The sequence below is a fragment of the Pongo abelii genome, chromosome 12, assembly GCF_028885655.2.
Source record: "Pongo abelii isolate AG06213 chromosome 12, NHGRI_mPonAbe1-v2.0_pri, whole genome shotgun sequence".
Taxonomy (NCBI): Eukaryota; Metazoa; Chordata; class Mammalia; order Primates; family Hominidae; genus Pongo; species Pongo abelii.
This window is the reverse complement of record NC_071997.2, coordinates 41,034,228-41,054,633: the sequence shown is the minus strand read 5'-3', so window position 1 is coordinate 41,054,633 and position 20,406 is coordinate 41,034,228. Positions and strand designations below refer to the sequence as shown.

The window sequence follows — 20,406 nt, the reverse complement described above, 5'->3', positions numbered from 1 at the left end:
CTCTGACATTGCCACTTCCAAGCCATACTACCTTCCTTATCTCTAAGATGGAAGGATTTAGTAAACTTGGCGCAGGTTGATTATTTATAAATATTATTGTTATTATCATGGGTTCTCTAGTTAGTAATAAATACAATTTCTTTCTAACTCTGGCATTTCCATGACAAAGTTTGCTTAATCATCATTACCTAAAACAAGAATGCTGAGACAGAGGCATCAACATTAACCACTTAATAAGAACTTCTGACATTTATTCATACTGCTACTGATTCATAAGAGGAAAAGTTTAGAAAGAAGACAAGTGCATATACCTTTCCCTTTAGAATACAGGAAACCATATAAAAGTTTTGGCAATGGAATTAAAGTAACCACAATGCTGCTCATAGTAGCATTTTCTACAGACAAAGGCATTTACATGAAACAAGAAGGAATATTCAATTAGGTAGTTGTAATAAAGCTGGAGTATTAGCTGCACACTTCTCATATAAAAAATAATGGCATCACAGGGGCTCATGCCTGTAATTTCAGCATTTTGGGAGGCCGAGGCGGGTGGATTGCTTGAGCTCAGGAGTTTGAGACAAGTCTGGGCAACGTGGTGAAACCCCATCTCTACAAAAAATACAAAAACTAGCCGAGAGTGGTGGCTCATGCCTATAGTCCCAGCTACTCAGGAGGCTGATGCGGGTGGATTGCTTGAGCCCAGGAGGTGGAGGTTGCAGTAAGCCAAGATCATGCACTGCACTCCAACCTGGGTGACAGAGTAAGATCCTGTTTCCAAAAAAAAAAAACTTAATCAACTGATAGTTTAGTCTTGTAAGTACCAACCCAAAGAAATGTAAACACACTCAAGAAGGAATAATCTTCAGTCAAAAATTTTCAAGAGGCAAAATCCCCACAAACTGCCAAAACTAAAAATACAATAAGAGTCCAAAGTTATTATGGAGAAATTCTGTGTAAGTGGGTCCTGGAATATTCAACTTCATTGTCCCAAATGATCTGAAAATCAACTGGGAGGGCTCCTAGTTAAAATGTAGATAGATTCAAGAGAATGTTGCTCCATGGTTACAAACTGAAGAATCTGAACAAAGTAAAAATCAGATGTTTTATGGGGCTACTGAAAAGCACTATACATAAGAAAGTAACATTAATGAAGTGATTTCAGAGAGATGAGCTCTTTCTTGGTAAGCCAACATCCACAGAAGCTTCCACACATGGGGTAGGTGCCTGTTTTGGGGATAGGTGGACAGAAGACTGGGCCTAACAGAGATGGAGAGACTTTGAAGGGATGAGAAAAATGGCCAGATGGACTGGAATTGGGAAGAACTGCTAGCACAAAAACAAACGCTTAGCCTAGCGATTCTTTACCCTTAACCCAGAATTTTGCTATGAAAGCAGCAGTTCATGGAAACTGAAAAGCAGAGGACATTTGCATGGTCCCATGCATCCTTATGGTGCATAGACTTTGGAGCTGCGCTGGAGTTCAACCCAAAGGTGAATCAAAGATATCTGAAACTGTAGTTCACCATTTTCACAGCTCAAACTCTGAAAGAATAAAAAGGGGAGTGTGATGGGGTGGGTGGACTAAGCACAGTGAACTCAGTCTAAGTAAAGCAGTTCCTGCTCAACCTGACTCTAGGAGGAATCTTAATGGCTAGTCCCTGACCCTAACCACCAGTAAAAAGAAAGGAAAGTAAACAAAAGAAAGTGAAATCTGTTATAGACAATGTTTGAAGTACAATAATAAGTTATTAGACCTGCAAAGAAGCAGGAAAATGTGACCCCAAATCTAAAGAAAGCACAATCAGTAAAAGCAGACTTAGAGATGACCAGTTACCAGAATTAATGGACAGATTTAAAAACAACTATTATAAATGTGTTCAAGAATTTACAAGGAGAAGGCCAGGCACGGTGGCTCATGCTTGTAATCCCACACTTTGGGAAGCTGAGGCGGGTGGATTGCTTGAAGCCTGGAGTTCGAGACCAGCCTGACCAACACAGTGAAACCTTGTCTCTACTAAAAATACAAAAATTAGCCAGACATGGTGGTGCATGTCTGTAATCCCAGCTACTTGGGAGGCTGAGACACAAGAATTGCTTGAACCTGGGAGGCAGAAGTTGCAATGAGCCAAGATCATGCCACTGCACTCCAGCCTGGGTGAAAGAGCGAGACTCTGTCTCAAAAAAAAAAAAAAAAAAAATTAGAAGGAGAAAAATGGATATAACAGATTAACATGGGATATTTTATGAGATAAATGTAACTCCTAAGAAAGAATGAAAGGAAAATTCTAGATCTTAAAAATGGGATATTTGAGATAAAAATTCACCAATGAGTTTAACAGCAGAGTGAGTATTGAGGAACAAAAATCAATAATCTTGAAAACAGATTCATAGAAATTATTCCAAATGGGGCAAAGAGAAAAAAAATGAACAGGCTATCAGTACCATGTGGGAATATACTGGCAATCTAATATACATGCCATTGGAATCTCAGAAGTCAGAAAGAATGAGACATAAAATACTTGAAGATGTAATGGTTGAAATGTTTCTAAATTTGATATAATAAAACATCTTCCACAAAAATATTCCTGACAATCTTATTCATAACATCAGTCCATAAACACCTTAAATGTCCATTAATAGGAGAATAAACTTTTTTTTCAATACAAACTGTGTTAATGAAAGAAAAAAGAAGTGAGTCTTAAGTCTTCAGTTATTTTTTCTTCCCACAGATGAGTATAAGTAACACTGCACCTTAATACCTATGGAATGATGCAGCTGAGGTCAGCTGGAGGTAACAAGGCCAGTTCCTGGAGACTCTGATTAGGTGAGTTCTAGAGAGATAAGCATTTGGGAGGAGAGAGGGGCTGGGCCTATACAATGAAATACTACTCAGCAAAAATAAACAAATTAATTTAAAAAAGGAATGAATCACCAAATATCTCAGAAACATTATACTGAGCAAAAGAAACATACACCTATCTGCTTCCATTCCTACGAAGCTCTGGAGCAGACAAACTGAGCTCTTGTAATAAAGTTAGAAACTCAGGGGTCAGGGTGAGGAATTGATGGAAAAGTGTCTGAGAGAAATTTATTGGGTGATGGACACTTTCTTTAACATGACTGAGATCTGCATTATACAGTCTGCTATTTGTCAAAACTCGCTGAACTGCACCATTAAGATTTGTGCACTTCGGCCGGGCGCGGTGGCTCACGCCTATAATCCCAGCACTTTGGAAGGCCAAGGCGGGTGGTATCACCTGAGGTCAGGAGTTCGAGACCAGCCTGACCAATATGGAGAAACCCTGTCTCTACTAATAGGCGTGGTGGCACGTGCCTGTAATCCCCGCTACTTGGGAGGCTGAGGCAGGAGAATCGCTTGAACCTGGGAGGCAGAGGTTGAGGTGAGCCAAGATTGTCCCATTGCACTCCAGCCTGGGCAGCAAGAGCAAAACTTTCTCAAAAAAACAAAAAACAAAAAACAAAAAAAGATTCGTGCACTTCAATGTATATAAATAGACCTCTATTTTTAAAATTAAAAGAAAAATAAAGGTAAACAAAGCAATTTGGGGAGAACCAACATGAGATTGCCAACTTATCTCTTTTGTCAAGTAAGGATAACAAAAAAGAACTGTCTATGATTATTATTTTATTTAAAGGGTAACTTTCAGCACCTAAAATATAGGGAGAATATAATAATATAATCTCTTAAAGAAAACTTATCTTGCATTATGAAAAACCTGATACATTTTATTTTCCTAATTTTGCCATAGAAAGGTCAACTCTTTCCCTAGGAAAATTCCTGGCTTAGACTTATAGGAATCAAGATTGAATGGTTCTCAAGCCAGCAAAGATTAGAAAGGATTCTTTACATAAAGTCAAGTAAGTACTGCTGCTGGAAGAAACAGTTAAAGGCAGACTTCTTATGAGGACAGAGGGATTGGGGTGGTTCTAGTCAAATGGGGCTCAAAAAATTGAAGTTCCATGGAGAACACTGATCTGGGGCGAAATGAACTCAGAAAGCTCTCCAGTTCTTTCAGATACCATTTTCTCTTCTCAAAAACTGTAGTCAAAGGCTGGGCGTGGTGACTCACACCTGTAATCCTAACACTTTGGGAAGCCGAGGCGGGCAGATCACATGAGGTCGGGAGTCCGAGACCAGCATGACCAACGTGGAGAAACCCTGTCTCTACTAGAAATACAAAATTAGCTGGGCGTGGAGGCACATGCCTGTAATCCCAGCTACTTGGGAGACTGAGGCAGGAGAATCGCTTGAATCCAGGAGGCAGAGGTTGCGGTGAGCCGAGATCATGCCATTGCACTCCAGCCTGGGCAACAAGAGCAAAAACTCCGTCTCAAAACAAACAAACAAACAAACAAAAACCCTACAACAACAACAACAAAAATGTAGTTAAAGTCACTTCTAAGAAGATGGATATGTTTTTTCCTATTTCTCCTACTAAGTACAACTGAATCCTTGGATATTTTATATAAAACAAATCTTAGAAGATTCTGAAAGGTGAAGAGAAATCAGGCTATCTAGGAAGCATAGGATTCAAGGAATGACACAGTGGTGAATTCCTTGCATTTTCTTTTTGCCTCATATATCCCACACTGGAGCTAAAAAAAGCTGGCAACCTGAAACCACCAACAGATGTACACAAAAATCCTAACAAAAGCCTAGTTTGAACAAACCGTGCATTCCATGCCCCCAACCCCTGCCATGGTTCTAAAGGCTAAATGGGGGAGCTTACTCTTACAGCTACAACACGCTATAGTGAGGTGCCCACCATGGTGTCAGTGGAGACCACATGGGGAGCTGGTACCTCCACCTCAACCTTGCAGTAGAGAGGCATCCTTCCCTTTACCAGATGGGGTGCTGTCAGAGAAGGCCTAGTGGGAGTCAAGACTTAGTCATCACATGGCGGTAACAAAGTCACTGCCAGTGTGAGTAAAGACCCTTTAGGGAACAGTAATGTGGCTTTCCTGCCCTCCCCATTAGTGAGATGTCAGTGGAGGCCTAGTTAGTAACTAAAACTCCCACTTCCACCCAGAAATAACAAGGAGTCCCCAGCCCTTTGGATGTCAATAGAGACTAAGTAGAGAACCTAGACTACTATCCCTATAAGGCAGTAATAACAGTGTTCGAGGAAACCAGCTAAAACAGAAGATTTAAGGAAGATCCAGAGTTTAATAATTTAATATCCAAAATGTTCATGTTTCAATCAAAAGTCACTTCCTATCAAGAACCAGGAAGATGTCAAACTGGGTGAAAAAAGACAATCAATTGATGTCAATGCCAACATGACAGAGATGGTGGGATTATCTGACAAAGTTTTTAAAGCAGTCATTATAAAAATGTTTCAATGAGCAATTATAAACACACTTGAAGTCAATGAAAAAAAAGAAAGTTTCAGCAAAGAAACAGAAAATCTTAGCAATGGAAAAGCAGATACAAAGGAGCCCAAATAGAAATTTTAGAACTGAAAAGTACAATGACCCAAATTAAAAACTCAGTGGATGGTTTTGACAGCAAAATGGAGGGGACAGTGGAAGGAATTGGTGAACTGAAAGATGGCACAATAAAATTACTGAATCTCAATAATAGACAGAAAATGGACTGAATATATAATGAACAGAGGGGTCAGGAACCTGTGTAATTATTTTTAAAAAATGATTTAACCTAAGTGTCATCAGTGTTCTGAAAAGAGAAGAGGAAGTGGGCTGGGCAGAAAAGTACTTGAAAAAATGGCTGAAAACTCCCCAGATTTGGCAAAAGAGATAAGACAACAAATTCAAGAAGCTGAGCCCACCCCAAACAGCGTAAATCCAAAGAAATTTATTCAAAGGTACATCATAAATAGTTTTTAATCTTAAAAGCAGAGAAAGAGAAATGACATTTTACTTACAAGGGAGAAAAAAACAATTGGCAGCAGATTTTCGTTAGAAACCATGGAAGTCAGAAATGTGTTCAGGTGCTAAAAGAAAAGAATTGTCAACACAGAATCTTTTATCAAGTGAAATACTATCTCTATTTGCAGATTACATATTTGTCTATATGGCAAATTCCAAGGAATCTATAAGAACTTCTAGATTTAACAAGTTGAGCAAGATCATAGGATAAAAGATCAACATATAAAAATAGTTTTTTTCCATATAATAGTAATGGATATGCAGACACTAAAATTAAATATGCAATACCACTTACAATCATAGATGTAATCCAACAAAGCATGTAGAAGACTAGGACTTGTGTGCTCAACACAGTAAAATGCTGATGAAATAAATCAGTGTAGATCTATATAAGTAGAGAGACATACCATATTCATAGACTGGAAGATTCAGCACGATAAGATGAAATTTCTCCTCAAATTAACTTACAGGTTTAATGCAATACCTATCAAAATCCCAGAAAGATTTGTTGTAAATATAGGCAAGATTATCCTAAAATTTCTATAAAAAGGCAAAGGAATTAGAATAGCTAAAGTGATTTTGTAAAATAATAAAGAGGTGGAATCAAACTACCACATTTCAAGACTTATGTAACTATATTAATTAAGACTACGTGGTATTGGTGAAGGGATAGACACATAGATGCATAGATAAAGTAGGAAAATGCAGAAATAGAACCATACAAATACAACCAACTAATTTTTAAAGGTGTTAAAGCAATTTAACATGGGAAATAGAGCCTTTTCAACTACTAGTATTGGAGCAATTGGACATTGGTACACCAAAAAACCAACAAGCAAAAAGGAATCTCAACCTAAGTTTCCTACCTTATATAAAAAGTAACTAAAAATGGATCATGGCTCGATGAAAAATGTAAAAGTATACAACTTTTAGATAAAGCCCATAGGATAGTATCTTCAGGATCTAGGAATAGGTGAAAAGTTTTTAGACTTGACAGTAAAAGTACATTACAGTCCATAAAAGGAAAAATGGATAAATTAGACTTTATTAAATTAAAAACTTTTGCTCTATTGAAGACCATATTAAAAGAATAAGAAGGCAAGCAATAAATTAGAAAATATTTGCAAGCTACATATCTGACAAAGGACTAGTATTTAGAACATATAAACAGTTTAAAAAAATAACAATCCAATTAGAAATGGGCAAACGAAGTGAACAAACTTTTCAACAAAGAGAACATACAGATGGCAAATAAGCATATGAAAAGATACTCAACATCATTAGCCATTAAGTAAATGCAAACTAAAGCTACAATGAAATATACTACATACATATCAGAATGGCTAACATAGAAAGTAATGACAACACCAAATGCTAGTGAGGATGTGAAGAGACTGGATTACTTCTACACTGATGGTGGGAATGTAAAATGTTACAGCCACTCTAAAAAAAGTTTGGCAATTTCTTAAAAATGTCAACATGCACCTACCATGCGACCCAGCAATGGAACCCCTGAACATCTACTACAGAGAAATTAAAACCTATATTCACACAAAATCCTGTATGGGAAAATGAAATTTATTTTATTTATTCTATTCCTAAATGTCAGAAGCTAAAAACAATCCACATATCCTTCAATGTGTGAGTGGTTCAACAAACTGCAGTCCATCTGTAGTGTGGAATATTACTTAGCAATAAAAAGGAAGAGACCATTGATATGTGCGACCACCTGGATGAATCTTCAGAAAATTATGCTGGGTGAAAAAAGCCAATTCCAAAGGTTGCATATTATGTGATTTCATTTATACAACATTCCTGAAATGACAAAATTACAAACATGGAGAACAGCTGAGTAGTCACCTGGGATTAAAGAGAGGGTAAAGGAAGGGAAGAGGGTGTGGCTATAGGAGCCACAAGTGGTGACAAAAATGCTCTATATCTTCACGGTATCAATGTCATTGTATCAAAACCCTGGGTGTGATATTGTAAAGCTATAGTTGTACAAGATGTTGCCAATGGGGGAAACTAAGTAAAGGGACATGAAATCTCTGCATTATTGTGAATTTATGGTTCTCTCAAAAAAGACCTTCATTTAAAAAAAAAAAAATCACAGAATAACTTTCAAGTTAGGTTTTAACAAAAATGTTTTATATAAGCACCAGGAGATTATTTTTTCTGTTTCCTTTTATGCTTTTTAGGTGAAGCATAATAGGTATATAGCAGCTTGCTAAATTATCACAAAAGGAACTCACTCATGGAACCATTATGCAGATTAATAGGACACCTGCATCCCCAAAGTCCCGAAAAAGTCATACACTTGAACTGGACATTTTTACTTATGTTGTCTCAGCAATAGCCAATTAGGTTAATGGAATCAATGCCTAGTGGTTCAAGGCCACAATCTGTCATGTGAATGACTAGCTGTCCAGGAAAGGAAGATGCAAAGAGTCTTTAATTTCCTTCCACAGACGCATCGGCTCTCACAAGTTAAGTCCTGTCCCGTCTCCGTGTCTTAAAATGCGGTCACCCCTATATGCTTTTTTTTTTTTTTGAGACAGAGTCTAGCTCTGTCTCCTAGGCTGGAATGCAGTGGCACGATCTTGGCTCACTGCAACCCTCATTTCCCAGGTTCAAGCGATTCTCATGCCTCAGCCTCCCTAGGAGCTGGGATTATAGGCGCATGCCACCACGCCTGGCTAATTTTTCATGTTTTCTTCAGTAGAGACGGGGTTTTACCATGTTGGCCAGGCTGGTCTTGAACTCCTGGCCTCAAGTGATCTGCCCTCCTCAGCCTCCCAAAGGTCTGGGATTACAGGCGTGAGCCACAGCGCTTGGCCACTATGTGCTATCTTTTAATGGTTACTAAGTACCAAACACTTTGAGTCCCCCAGAGAAGGGAAGAGAAGTGAAATGGAACAGGCCACAGCAATGTCTCGCCTGTAAAATCAAAGGGAAAAGGTAACTTACCATCAGAAAAATGAAAAGCAACTACAAACACATTTTACACTATAAAAATTATTGATTTCTAGCTAGAATATTAATTTATACAAAAATGGATATACTAGGGGTCATTTCTGTTTCAAGTTCAGTAATTTATTTAAATTCCCTGGAATCATAATAAAATCCACTATCCTTAACTGCACTACTGGAGTCTGATTGGACTCAGATGAGTCTCATCTCCTGAGAGGTCTTTTTTTTTGTGCAACATGGCTATTCTTAGGTACAAGTTTCACCAGTTGGAAATTCTCACTGTGCATCCTGGACCAAGGGTATGAACCCAAAGACACTCACGGAGAAGGGCACCCAATTTCCCAGCACTTTAAGCATCTCCCCAAGGAGACCAGGACAATGCAGCTGCCAGAGAAACTCAGAGGCCGGAGCTCAGCAAAACAATTTGCCCTCTCTTGTGCTTATTGGTTACCCTTGAATGAAGAAAATAGAATGATCCCAGCTCAGTCTCCAGATACACAAAGCTGTACTGTGAGGCATAGCATGAGGGTTGACCAGGTGGCTGCCATGAGGAAACTGTGATTGCAGCGGGGTGACCTCAGGGTCCCTTTTACTGGCCAAACTGAAGAAACCAAATCCCATTTAGATTTTCTTAACCTGACTTGAATGGCCTGCATTTATAGGTTCAACAATGTATTCTATACCACTGAGGAGCATGCAAGGTCAGGAGCAGACGGAAGGGGGAAAGGAAAAGGGAGATTTTCCCGTCTCTTAGCAGGACACTGTTTATACTCATATTTTCCCTATTTCCCTGTTTTAGAGTCTTTTGCACTGGGAGGAGAAGGTGGAGCAGGAGACACCCACATTCTAATTGGTCCCGGCTGTCTCCAAGAGGCGGTGAACCAGGAGTCCTACAGATGTGAAGCTAGGTTAAAACCAGTTCTGGGGATGCTTTCAAATCAAAGAGGATTTAAAAATATGACTCCCAGTTGCATTTCCGGTATGATCACTCCATTTCAATGTCATTTCAATAACATCCTCAACTCACTGACCACAGCCAGGGGCTGTCCCTTCCCACCCTGGCAGAGTAGGTCCCTGTGCTTACACCCCACGCCAGCTTCAGTCGGGATGACACAGCCAGAGGTTCTCACTGCCTTGAAGCCAAATCAGATGGGCCTTACTGGGTGGGGTGGGTGGGGTGAATGGGGTGGAGGTGAGGGAAACAGAGGTTTGTTGTTTTTTTTTTCCCTCAAATTCATTACAGAGAAAAGCAAAAGTCTATGGGTAGGAGGTGAGTGACCGAGAAACCCCATCTCTCTTCCCCACTCCAATGAATGCTTTCAATATGCTGTGCCTAAACCTTAGTTCATGTTACATTCAATTCTAGCGTCTGAACGTGTCTCTTGATCCAGGTGGTCTGGGGAATGAGAAATAGAAGGATGGGAAATCTGAGTATTCATTAAAAAGAAACATTCAATGTGGCATGGAAAACAACCAACACCACATTTGTAGGAAGTTCAGGGCACATGTACTGTTTCTAAGCCCGGCGGGTATGGGTGTGGGGTATCTGTTTTTCTTGAAGTTCAGATTTGAGAAGTGCTAATATCTCAGCACCATCTTTCCAGCTTAGAACTCTCTCCTAATTTTTTTTTTGTGTATTCTTTAATCACAAGCCTTTGTGACACTAAGCAGTGACTGCATTTATACTTCATGCTTAGATTAAAATAGTAAATGAGTGTAATCCATCTTCTACATTCAAAGGAGCCAAGCAGCATCCTGGCTTGGGGGCCTGGTGTCTACCACACTTTTGCACATTCTTACTCCAAGCCACGTCTCCTGAGAATAAAGCAAGATGCCATTGGCAATGTCTACTCAGAACTACTTGAATGACTCATCAATCAACAGGCTTGAATGCTCTTCTTCCTCTATGATTCAACGGTTTGATTGACTGAACTGAAACTAAAACCCAAGCTCTAGTGGTCATTTTAGACTTGAGCAGATACAGTCAGAATCTCAATCACATGTCATCAACAGGCCCTCCTTGGCCTCCTTATTGCAGCTGGGCTCCTGAGCAGCTCTCCCTGACTCAGGGAGAAAACGAATGGCTCCTTTCAGTAGGGCAGACGAAGGCTGCTGGCTGATGCAACTGCTTCTGTGTCCACTTAACAGCAAGGGTGCAAAACAGGATTTGTGCTTGTGCTGGTGAATCTGGGCTTCACCTAGCAAATCAAGGGGACACCAAAATGAAAACAGCCTTAGAGGCATGGGAGAAAGCCTCAGGTGCACTAAGGTGCCAACAGAAACAATGCATCTCGGAGTTGACAGTCCTGACTCAAATAGGACATTAAGGCAACATTTGGGTGAGAGTAGCAGCTATGGGTGTAAATATGATCAAATACGGGGGAGGTGTCCAGATTTCTCGGACATGATTACAATCAGTATTAATTTTCTCTCTTAGTGAACGAGTTTTTGGTTTTTCAATACTGCTAATTTTACAGGCAATTCACTATGTTCCCTGGGAGGTGGAGTGGCCTTCCTCCCTGCTGTGCGTGGGTTACACAGCTCACCTCACGTCCCTGCAGGTCCTTCATCACCTGCATACTCGCATGATTCCATTATTTGAGCTCATGGCAGGAAATAGAACCTGATTCAACATTTTGCTAAGTATTATTTTCACCACACTGAATAGGGTCCTTTTTTGATCTGCAACCCACAGCTGGGCTGTGGTTCTCTCAACACACATAGACTGAAAAGCTTCCTCCTGCATTGATTTCTCAGCATGGGCTGACCACATGTTCACAAGTACTTGTTCTTTTCCATACGTCCCAATGCAGGCAGGCACTGGCAGAGCAGGGCAGCTGTGTCCAGGAGTTCAGGGAGCAAAATAAGACTACTGTAACTTCAGTCAACTTCAAGGCATAGTGTAAAATAAAGTAACAGATTATTAGTCAAATAGCCATTTGCATTAAAATTCTCCACTTTAAGAAGCTGAGATCTTTGCTTTATTTTTAAAAAAGCAAAATGAAGTCAGTTTTAATGGAGATATACAATTGTTAACTGTTGGGTCATTTTAAAAGGCTTTCTTCCTTAAAATGAGTCTCAGCTGATAGCTACTCACTAATGCTGATAATTATCTGAAGCAAAATAATACAAATGTCTGGGTTAATGAAGACTGAAACAGGATAATGCCTGGACACTAAATTTTCCAAGAACAAAGAACACAATTGTTCTCTACATACCCCTGCAAAAATGCTTAATGGCCAGGACACAGGAATCTTGTGTACTTAGAGACCTTGTTAGGATGGAGCCCTGGGGGCACCACCACTGGCCTTCCAGCCAAGGTCTCACAGAGAGGGCAGCAAGGGGGAGCAGCTCATCCTCCTCCCCAGCTGGGGAGACACTAGGACAGCAGGGGAGTGGAGTCCGAATCCTGCCATAGAAGCCCCAGCTTACTATTTGCTCACTGAGCAGCAAGTCAACCTCAGTTTCCCAGTGTCTACAGGGGAGTAACAGCTGTTCACACTAAAGGGTGCTTGCGAGGATGATATAAGAATCAATGTGGACCTGCTGTGACAACACTGAAGTTCCAGACAAAAGAACGGGCGTTAGTTATCTGATTTGAAGGACTGTGGGGGATTGGAATTTTAAAAATAAACCTCAACCCAACTCCTCCTCTTGTGGGGCCTCGGTTGAACAACTGGGCACTTGCGCTGCCTTCTGAATATGTGGATGGATTTTGCCTGCTTTGGAGAAGCATGTGAACTCCTCAGGGCATCTAGTGCCCTAGAGTGTGCCAAAGGAACAAGGAGGACTACAAATGGGTGATGCCTGGAGCTTAACCCACCTCCATTTGGGATTCGGAGCTCTGGTTTCTGTGTTCAGCTAGAATCTTTGACAGTCATTTAATGTCTCTCTTTCTTAGTTTTACTCATTTGTTGAATGGGGATTACATTAGCCTTACTTTCCTTGACGGTCTTAATGAGAATGAAATGAGATGATTTTTAAGTATATATATGCATTTCTAATTTCCATCAGACTGGAGTGTCAGTGTAAGTCCTGGGTGTTCTGGAAAGTTTTATTTATTTAGAAACAGTTTGGGCTGATTGCTATCTCCCTATGCTAACTTTTTGTTTTTTTAGTAAACTTTTTATTTTGGAATACTTTCAAATTTACAGAAAAGTTTCAAATATAACAAGAGTTCTCATTTGCCCTTCACCCAGTTTCCCCATAACTATGGCTCACTGTAAAAACTAGGAAACCAATACTAATGCATTACTAATAACTAAACTATAGACTTTTTTCAGATTTTACCAGTTTTTCTACTCATGTTCTTCTGTCCCAGGATTCAATACATGATACTGCATTGTATTTAGTTATCATGTCTCCTGAGTCTCTTCTGCTCTGTGATGGCTTCAGTCTTTTCTCGTCTTTCATGCATCCTCAGTTTTAATGGGTACTAGGCAGGTATTATGGACAAGCTTGGCAAATCCACAGCTGATGGGCCACGAGGCCCAGGATAGCTTTGAATGTGGCCCAATACAAATTCATAAACTTTTTTAAAAACATTATGGGATGTTTTTGTGATTTTTAATTTTTTTTAGCTCGTCAGCTGTCATTAGTGTTAGTGTATTTTATGTGTGGCCCAAGACACCTCTTCTTCCAATGTGGCCCAGGAAAGCCGAAAGATTAGACACCACTGAATTGTAGACCGTTCCTCCATTTTGTTTTGTCTGATGTGTTTTCTCATGCTTAGATTTGGGTTATGGGTTTCAGGGAAGAGGGAAGTGTTCTTTTCATCATATCACACCACAGAGTACATGCTATCAACATGAAGTATCACTGGTGATATGTACCTTAATCATTTGATATTTACCTTAATCACTTGGTTAGGATCTACCAGGTTTCTCCATTGTAAAATAAGTATTTCTCTCTTCCATAATCTATTCTTTAAAATAAAAGCAAGTTGCTAAAGTCCAACCCACACTAAAGAGAAGGGGAATTAAGCTTTACCTCCTGGAGGGAGGAATACCTACAAATATTATTTGGGATTCTTCTGCAAGGAAGATTTGTCTTTCCCCCATTTATTTATTTGCTTAATCATTTATTCATATCATTATGGACTTAGGCTTAATTGCTATATACTTGGAGTTATAACCCAATATTACATTATTTTTGTTGCTCAAATTGTTCTAGCCTTGGCCACTGGGAAGGAGCTCTTTCAGTTGGCTCCTTCCTGTGTCCCTGGAACATACTGCCATCACCACAAGCTTTTGTTTGTTTGTTTTTCAAGGACTTTCTTACTTTCTGACACCAGAATATGCTCCAGGCTCATCTTGTGCATTCACTGGCCAGCCCTAAAATCAGCTATTTCTCCAAGAGCCCTGGTTCTTTTTATTGGAGGATGGTGCTAGAAATCAAGAACTGGTTGCTGGATGTGGTTGTTGTTCTGATGGTGATTTTTATCCAAATAAAATAAATGAAAATGTTTGCAGTCAGAGAGATAGGAGTTTTTACTAGCTGTGTTACTTTGAGTGAGTTACTTGGCCACTTTGGGCCTTAGTTTTCTCATCTATGTGTAAGAGTAATGAAAATTTTTCACCGGGTTGTTGTGGGGTCATATAGAATAACATTGAAGCAACTTTCTATTTCTGAGAACAGGGGGCTAGATTTTTTTTTTCCAACTTTTCTGCAGAAAACAACCAAAATATTTGAAGAAAATACAGGAAACATCTTCAAAGCATCAATGATCTGACAAAACAATAAAGCCAAAATTTATGGGAAAATGGGAACCCAGAGAAATAAACAAGTCAGAAAATTGCATTTTCCCGGAAGGTGTTTGCCATTTTTCTGAATTTTCACTGACAGCTTTATGGTGGTCAGGGAGGTGATAGAAGGTAATAATAGTAAAAAATCAGGGTCAGCACTAAGCAAGAAATTTAACAGCAGACCCTCACCATGATAAGCTGGGATGTCAAAGAGCTATATCTATAGGGGGAGGGTAAAAAAATTGCTACCCCTATTTTGAGTATCTGAGTCTTCCAGAAAACCCCAAGCCTTGAATTTGGTTTAAGGTGGGTGTCAAACTGAGAGTGTTTTCAGAGGCCTTTCAAAGGAAAATTACCTTCGATTGGGACTTCATGTACATCTTACACATTATTTCTCAAAACAAATGACCAACACACAATAAAAGATAACCAGACACACAGAAGAAACAAGATACAAAAATAAATAGACTTGTAAAGATTTTAAGGTATTGGAATTATTAGCTACAGACTATAAAATAGCTAAGTTTCAATGTATAAAAAATAAAATACAATATTGAATATATCTTTGGGGAACAGGAAACAAAAAAGTGACATGCATGATATAAAAAAATAATTTTGCCTGTAATCCCAGCACTTTGGGAGGCTGAGTGGGGCAGATCACGAGCTCAGGAGTTCAAGACCAGCCTGGCCAACAAGGCGAAACCCCGTCTCTACTAAAAATACAAAAATTAGCTGGGCGTGGTGGCACGTGCCTATAATCCCAGGTACTTGGGAGGCTGAGGCAGGAGAATGGCTTGAATGGGGACCCAGGAGGCAGAGATTGAAGTGAGCTAAGATCAGGCCACTGCACTCCAGCCTGGGCTACAGAGCAAGACTCTGTCTCAAAAATAATAATAATAATTTTAAAAATAAAAATTCTAACAATTGGAATTAAAAACTGGGAGGATGGGGTAACCAGAATGTTAGATGCATCTGAAGAAAGAATCAGTAAATGTGGAGAGCTATCATGTGAAAACACCTGGACCCTTGTCAGTAATACCAATCAGCCCAGTCTCCTCTAATCTTCTTTGCAAGCACACTCTCATTTAGCACTTTCAATTGACCAAGGGTCCCAGATATTTTTTGTGAAGAATGGCTGCAAATCGTTTCTCTAAAGCCTTGAGATCCCTGCAAAGAAGTATCGTGGCAGTGGGAAAGGAAGGATTTGTGCCAGCTCCACTATCCTCTCCCCTTTGGGGACACCAGCAAACGGGATGAGTACTCAGGGTTGGCAGCTCAGAGATGTGACAAAGAAGGCTTTGAGATGTCCTATAGCCCTACAGATAAAGCTTGTTCCAAAGTGGCTGGCTCCTGCCTGCTTATTTCCCAGGCTGTTAAGAGGATCCAATACGTGAGAAGTGTGGAAAGCATGTGGCACTGTAAGAATACAAAAGCAGGCCGGGTGCGGTGGATCATGCCTGTAATCCCAGGACTTTGGGAGGCCAAGGCTGTCAGATGACTTGAGTCCAGGAGTTGGAGATCAGCCTGGACAGCATGGCGAAACCCTGTCTCTACTAAAACTACAAAAATTAGTCAGGCATGGTGGCGGGTGCCTATAATCCCAGCTACTCAGGAAGCTGAGGCAAGGAATCACTTGAGCCCAGGAGGCCGAGGTGGCACTGAGCTGAGATCATGACACTGCACTCCAGCCTGGGTGACAGAGCAAGACTCCATCTCAAAAAAAAAAAAAAAAAAAGAAAAAGAAATGCAAAAGCACTTCAATGTTTTATATGAAAGTTCATTTCCTTCACTAAATATTCCTCTGATATATTGTATATTGTTTATATAATTCTGCGTCACTGAAATACCTGGAGGCACAGATTTAAAATCTTCCCTTATGTAGGTTTTTTTTTTTTTCTAATTAAAAAGTATTCTTCCGTCTTCCCAAAGTGGGCACTCTCTTTGTGGGAAATAGTCTTCAAAGATAGCTGCCATCAATTCTTTCCTTTCCGGCACGTACATGCTACTCCTCACATCAAGCGGTAAAGTCTCTCCTCCAGCTGTGAATCTGTGCTGGCACTGTGACTTCCTCTGACTGACAGAATTCAGTGGAAGTAGCACTGTTAGTTCTGGGCCTATCCTTTATGAAGACTGGCATCTTCTACTTTCTCCTTCCTGGAAGCCATCAAATAAAACATTCGACCACCCTGAAACTACCTTACTGTGAATAGGCCCAAACTAGGCTACATGGAAGGAGACAATTACCCGTCTGTTCGTGTCATCCTAGCTGAGGTGCCAGCCATAAGAATGAAGAAGTCTTTGTGAACCCTTAGCCCCAGCAGACACCACATTGAGCAGAAGCACTGTCTGTTAATAGCTGAACTCTGTCTAGAATGCAAAATCATGAGAAATGATGCTGTGGCTTGAATGTGTCCCCCAAAGTTTATGTGTTGAAAACTTAATCCCCAATGCAACAGTGATGAGAGGTATGACTTTTAGAAGGTGAATAGGACATGACGGCTGTGCCTCATGAATGGATTAATGCTGTTATCTCAGGAGTGTTTCCTAATAAAAGGATAAGTTCAACCCCTCCCTTCCTTCTCTCTCACTTTCACCCTCTCTTGCTCTTCCCTTCCATGGGATGGTGCTACATGTAGGCTTTTGCCAGACGTGGGCCCCTTGACCCTTGGACTTTCCATCTTCCAGAACTGTAAGCAATGCATGTCTTTTCTTTATAAATTACCCAGTCTATGGTATTCTGTTACAGCAGCAAAAAATGGACCAAGACAAATAATAAGTGGTGGTTGTTTTAAGTCATAAGTTTGGAGTCATTTGTTATACAGAAATACATTACTGTAGCATCATTACATATACTTTTCTCTGTAACCTCCGTTTTCCTGAAAAGGAAAAAGGTTCTTCAAAGTTCTCCAGGGTCCACTGCAGTCTGGTTCCTGAAGACTTCTCCAGGTGTTCCATTAGACAGGTAAAGTCTTTATTGTTTATTAATATGTCTAAGTACTCCATTTCTATGATCTTCCTCACTTTATCAACCCTGTCTGAAGCTTCAACTGCATTTTCCCCTCTCAATTGGGCCACCGCCTCTTAATTTTCTACTCTTCAAGGTCTAGCATAAGAATGGCATTTATTCCTAAGACGTCTGTTCTGTCAACTCTGAATTTATTCTTATGGCCAAGTTCATTCGAAAACCTCCATGCCCCTGTGAGAGTATTTGTGTTTTGTTTTGTTGTTTTTTGCTGCTGTTGTTGTTTTGTTTTGTTTTGAGATGGAGTCTCACTCTGTAGCCCAAACTGGAGTACTGTGGCGCAATCTCTGCTCACTGCAACCTCCAACTCCGGGTCTCAAGCGATTCTCATGCCTCAGCCTCCCGAGTAGCTGGGACTACAGCCACGTGCCACCACGCCCAGCTAATTTTTTTGTATTTTAGTAGACGGGGTTTCACCATGTTGCCCAAGATGGTGTCGAACTCCTGAGCTCAGGAGATCTGCCCGCCTCAGCCTCCCAAAGTGCTGGGATTACAGGCATGAGCCACAGCACCTGGCCAGTATTTATGTTTTTAAAGTTGGTTTTGTGTCCTTGGATATGAGCTCCCTTCATGTGGAGACTGAGTCTTACACCTGTTTGTGTTTCAGCATCTCTCCTGCAGAAAGGATGTAATCAGAAATGTGTTTTACTGATGAGTATGCTGTTTCACATTCTTTTTCTTTGCAGTAGCATTTTAGTGGTGAATACTGGCCTCACCTTCTTTTTCAGGTGCTCCGTAGCTATTGTATTGAATTCCCCATGGCTACCACTGACAAAAAAATACCCCGGGTCTTTCTTCTTAATATAAAGATTGTATTAATAGGCTTTGGTAAGAAGCAGAAAAGAAATCATTAATACTTTTTTTTTTTTTTTGGCCAAGACAAGGAAAACACTTTGACACCTTCCTCTCCTTTTCATGTTAGAAAACTCATGTACAGTGAGTCATTCCCTTGTCACCTAAACTCTTAAGTGTAATATGATCATGATAGGTAATGAAAATATACATGTGAAGTCCCAGAGGCATAAAAATCCATGAGTGGAAACTGATAGAAGATTGGCAGGACTGTTTTCTAAGAAAGCAAGGAGACCAGGGCTGATGTACAAAGTGTTTTTCTGTACCCCAGGGACCTTACCTGATTCCTGATCCTCGTGCTGGCCATGGGAGTCAAGCATTTATGTTCTAAATACCAGGCCCGCTCCTGAAACACCAGCTTGGTTCCATACAACAGACAAAACTAAGGGGTGGGGGAAAACAAAAGAAATGGACAAATAGCAATATATTAGAAAACACAAAACTAAGGAGGCGAAAGAGAAATAACATAATATTACATTTCATAAAATCGTAAAAGTTAATACTTTCCTAATGTAAAATGGCCATGTTTTGGATGTGCAGTATAGGTTTTATTTTTTAAAAGAATTCTATGAAAAATTTAAAGCATATAAAAAAGTAGAACAAATAGTATAATGAACTCCCACATATCCTTCCCCAAAACCCAAGAAATTTTAACTCACAACCAACCTTATTCCATATGTAACTTACCTGGTTCTCCTCTACCCCACGTTATTTAGCAGCAAAGTCCATACAGCAAAGTCCACGTGAAAGATACTATAAAAGTACCTCCTGAATAATAATATCTTGATATTTTCCATTGAGCATGGTTTGGGTAAACTTTCACAAAAAATAGCATTCCTCATTTACATTTTGTTTCAATATGTTTTTTCCTATTATGTTTCTGAAACCTACACACAGAGCTTCTGCATCACATCATGGGCACCAAGCAACAATAAATGAGTTTCCCTGTAGGAAGAAGTCACTTTTTTATTTAACTGTTTATTCACATAACTCTCAATATTCAATAATTCCAAAATCACACAAAAATAGAGAGCATAGTATGGGCTCATGTCTCCATCACCCACATCCACTCATCGCGAATCCTGTTTTTACTCTGCTCCCACCTATTCCGCTTCTCTGTATCACTGCAAAGCAGACCTCAGTCATATCATTTCACCCACAAACATACCCTCTTATTCTGAGTCAAATAGAAATGATCTTCCCACCAGAAGACAATTTGCCTTCTATGGCTTATCAGACTCAGAAGTCATGTGGTTCACAGTCATGTGGTTCACAGTCATGCAGACCCTGTGGTCTCCTCATTCTTTTCTTGAGGTTCTGGCATATCCTTGGAACAGCATCATTATCAGGAGCCTCAACTATTCAGTCTTCCCAGAAAGTGTCACAGTATGGCTGAGCAGCTTATTTATGAATGATATTTAAGGTTAATTTCAGCTCTTTTATGAAATTGCCAAAGTCCGGACAGTAGTTGCTTGGCCAGATTAAGTGCCCTTTGGGTCTTTTACATGGCACCAATAAAGATGTTAGCTGACCCTTCAGACATAGTGTGAGCAACTGAGGCTATGAACTGCAATTCATACTGAAAACATAAACTCTTATAAAAATAATAAATCATATAAATTATGTGGTTAAGCCAAATCATGAGTCGCTAGATGAACTTCTTATGTGCTACAAAAATATTTGCTGTGAGTTTCTAGGTGCGGAAATTTAATCCTCATCACTCAGGTCTACAAAAATATAAGATCAGTGACAAGAAATCCAGAGCTCTAGAAGTATAAGAGTTCTTAGAAATAATCTAGTCCATATTCTCACTCAATCCAGAATCCTGTATCAGCCAGGGTTCAACCAAGAAACAGATGATACATTCACATTAGTATAATATAAGAAGCATTTAAATAGGATGGACAA

General features: G+C 39.9%; 1 protein-coding gene across 2 annotated transcripts in view; it reads right to left on the bottom strand.

Moving 5' to 3' along the window:
- The window catches only part of ACOXL (acyl-CoA oxidase like), a 390,431-nt gene that overhangs the window by 6,643 nt on the left and 363,382 nt on the right, over positions 1–20,406 (bottom strand). For both annotated transcript variants that reach the window (XM_024242376.3, XM_054547921.2), the window contains one exon: positions 18,779–18,880. In XM_024242376.3, the coding sequence (XP_024098144.2) occupies positions 18,779–18,880 (102 nt within the window). The remainder of the gene's footprint in view (positions 1–18,778; positions 18,881–20,406) is intronic.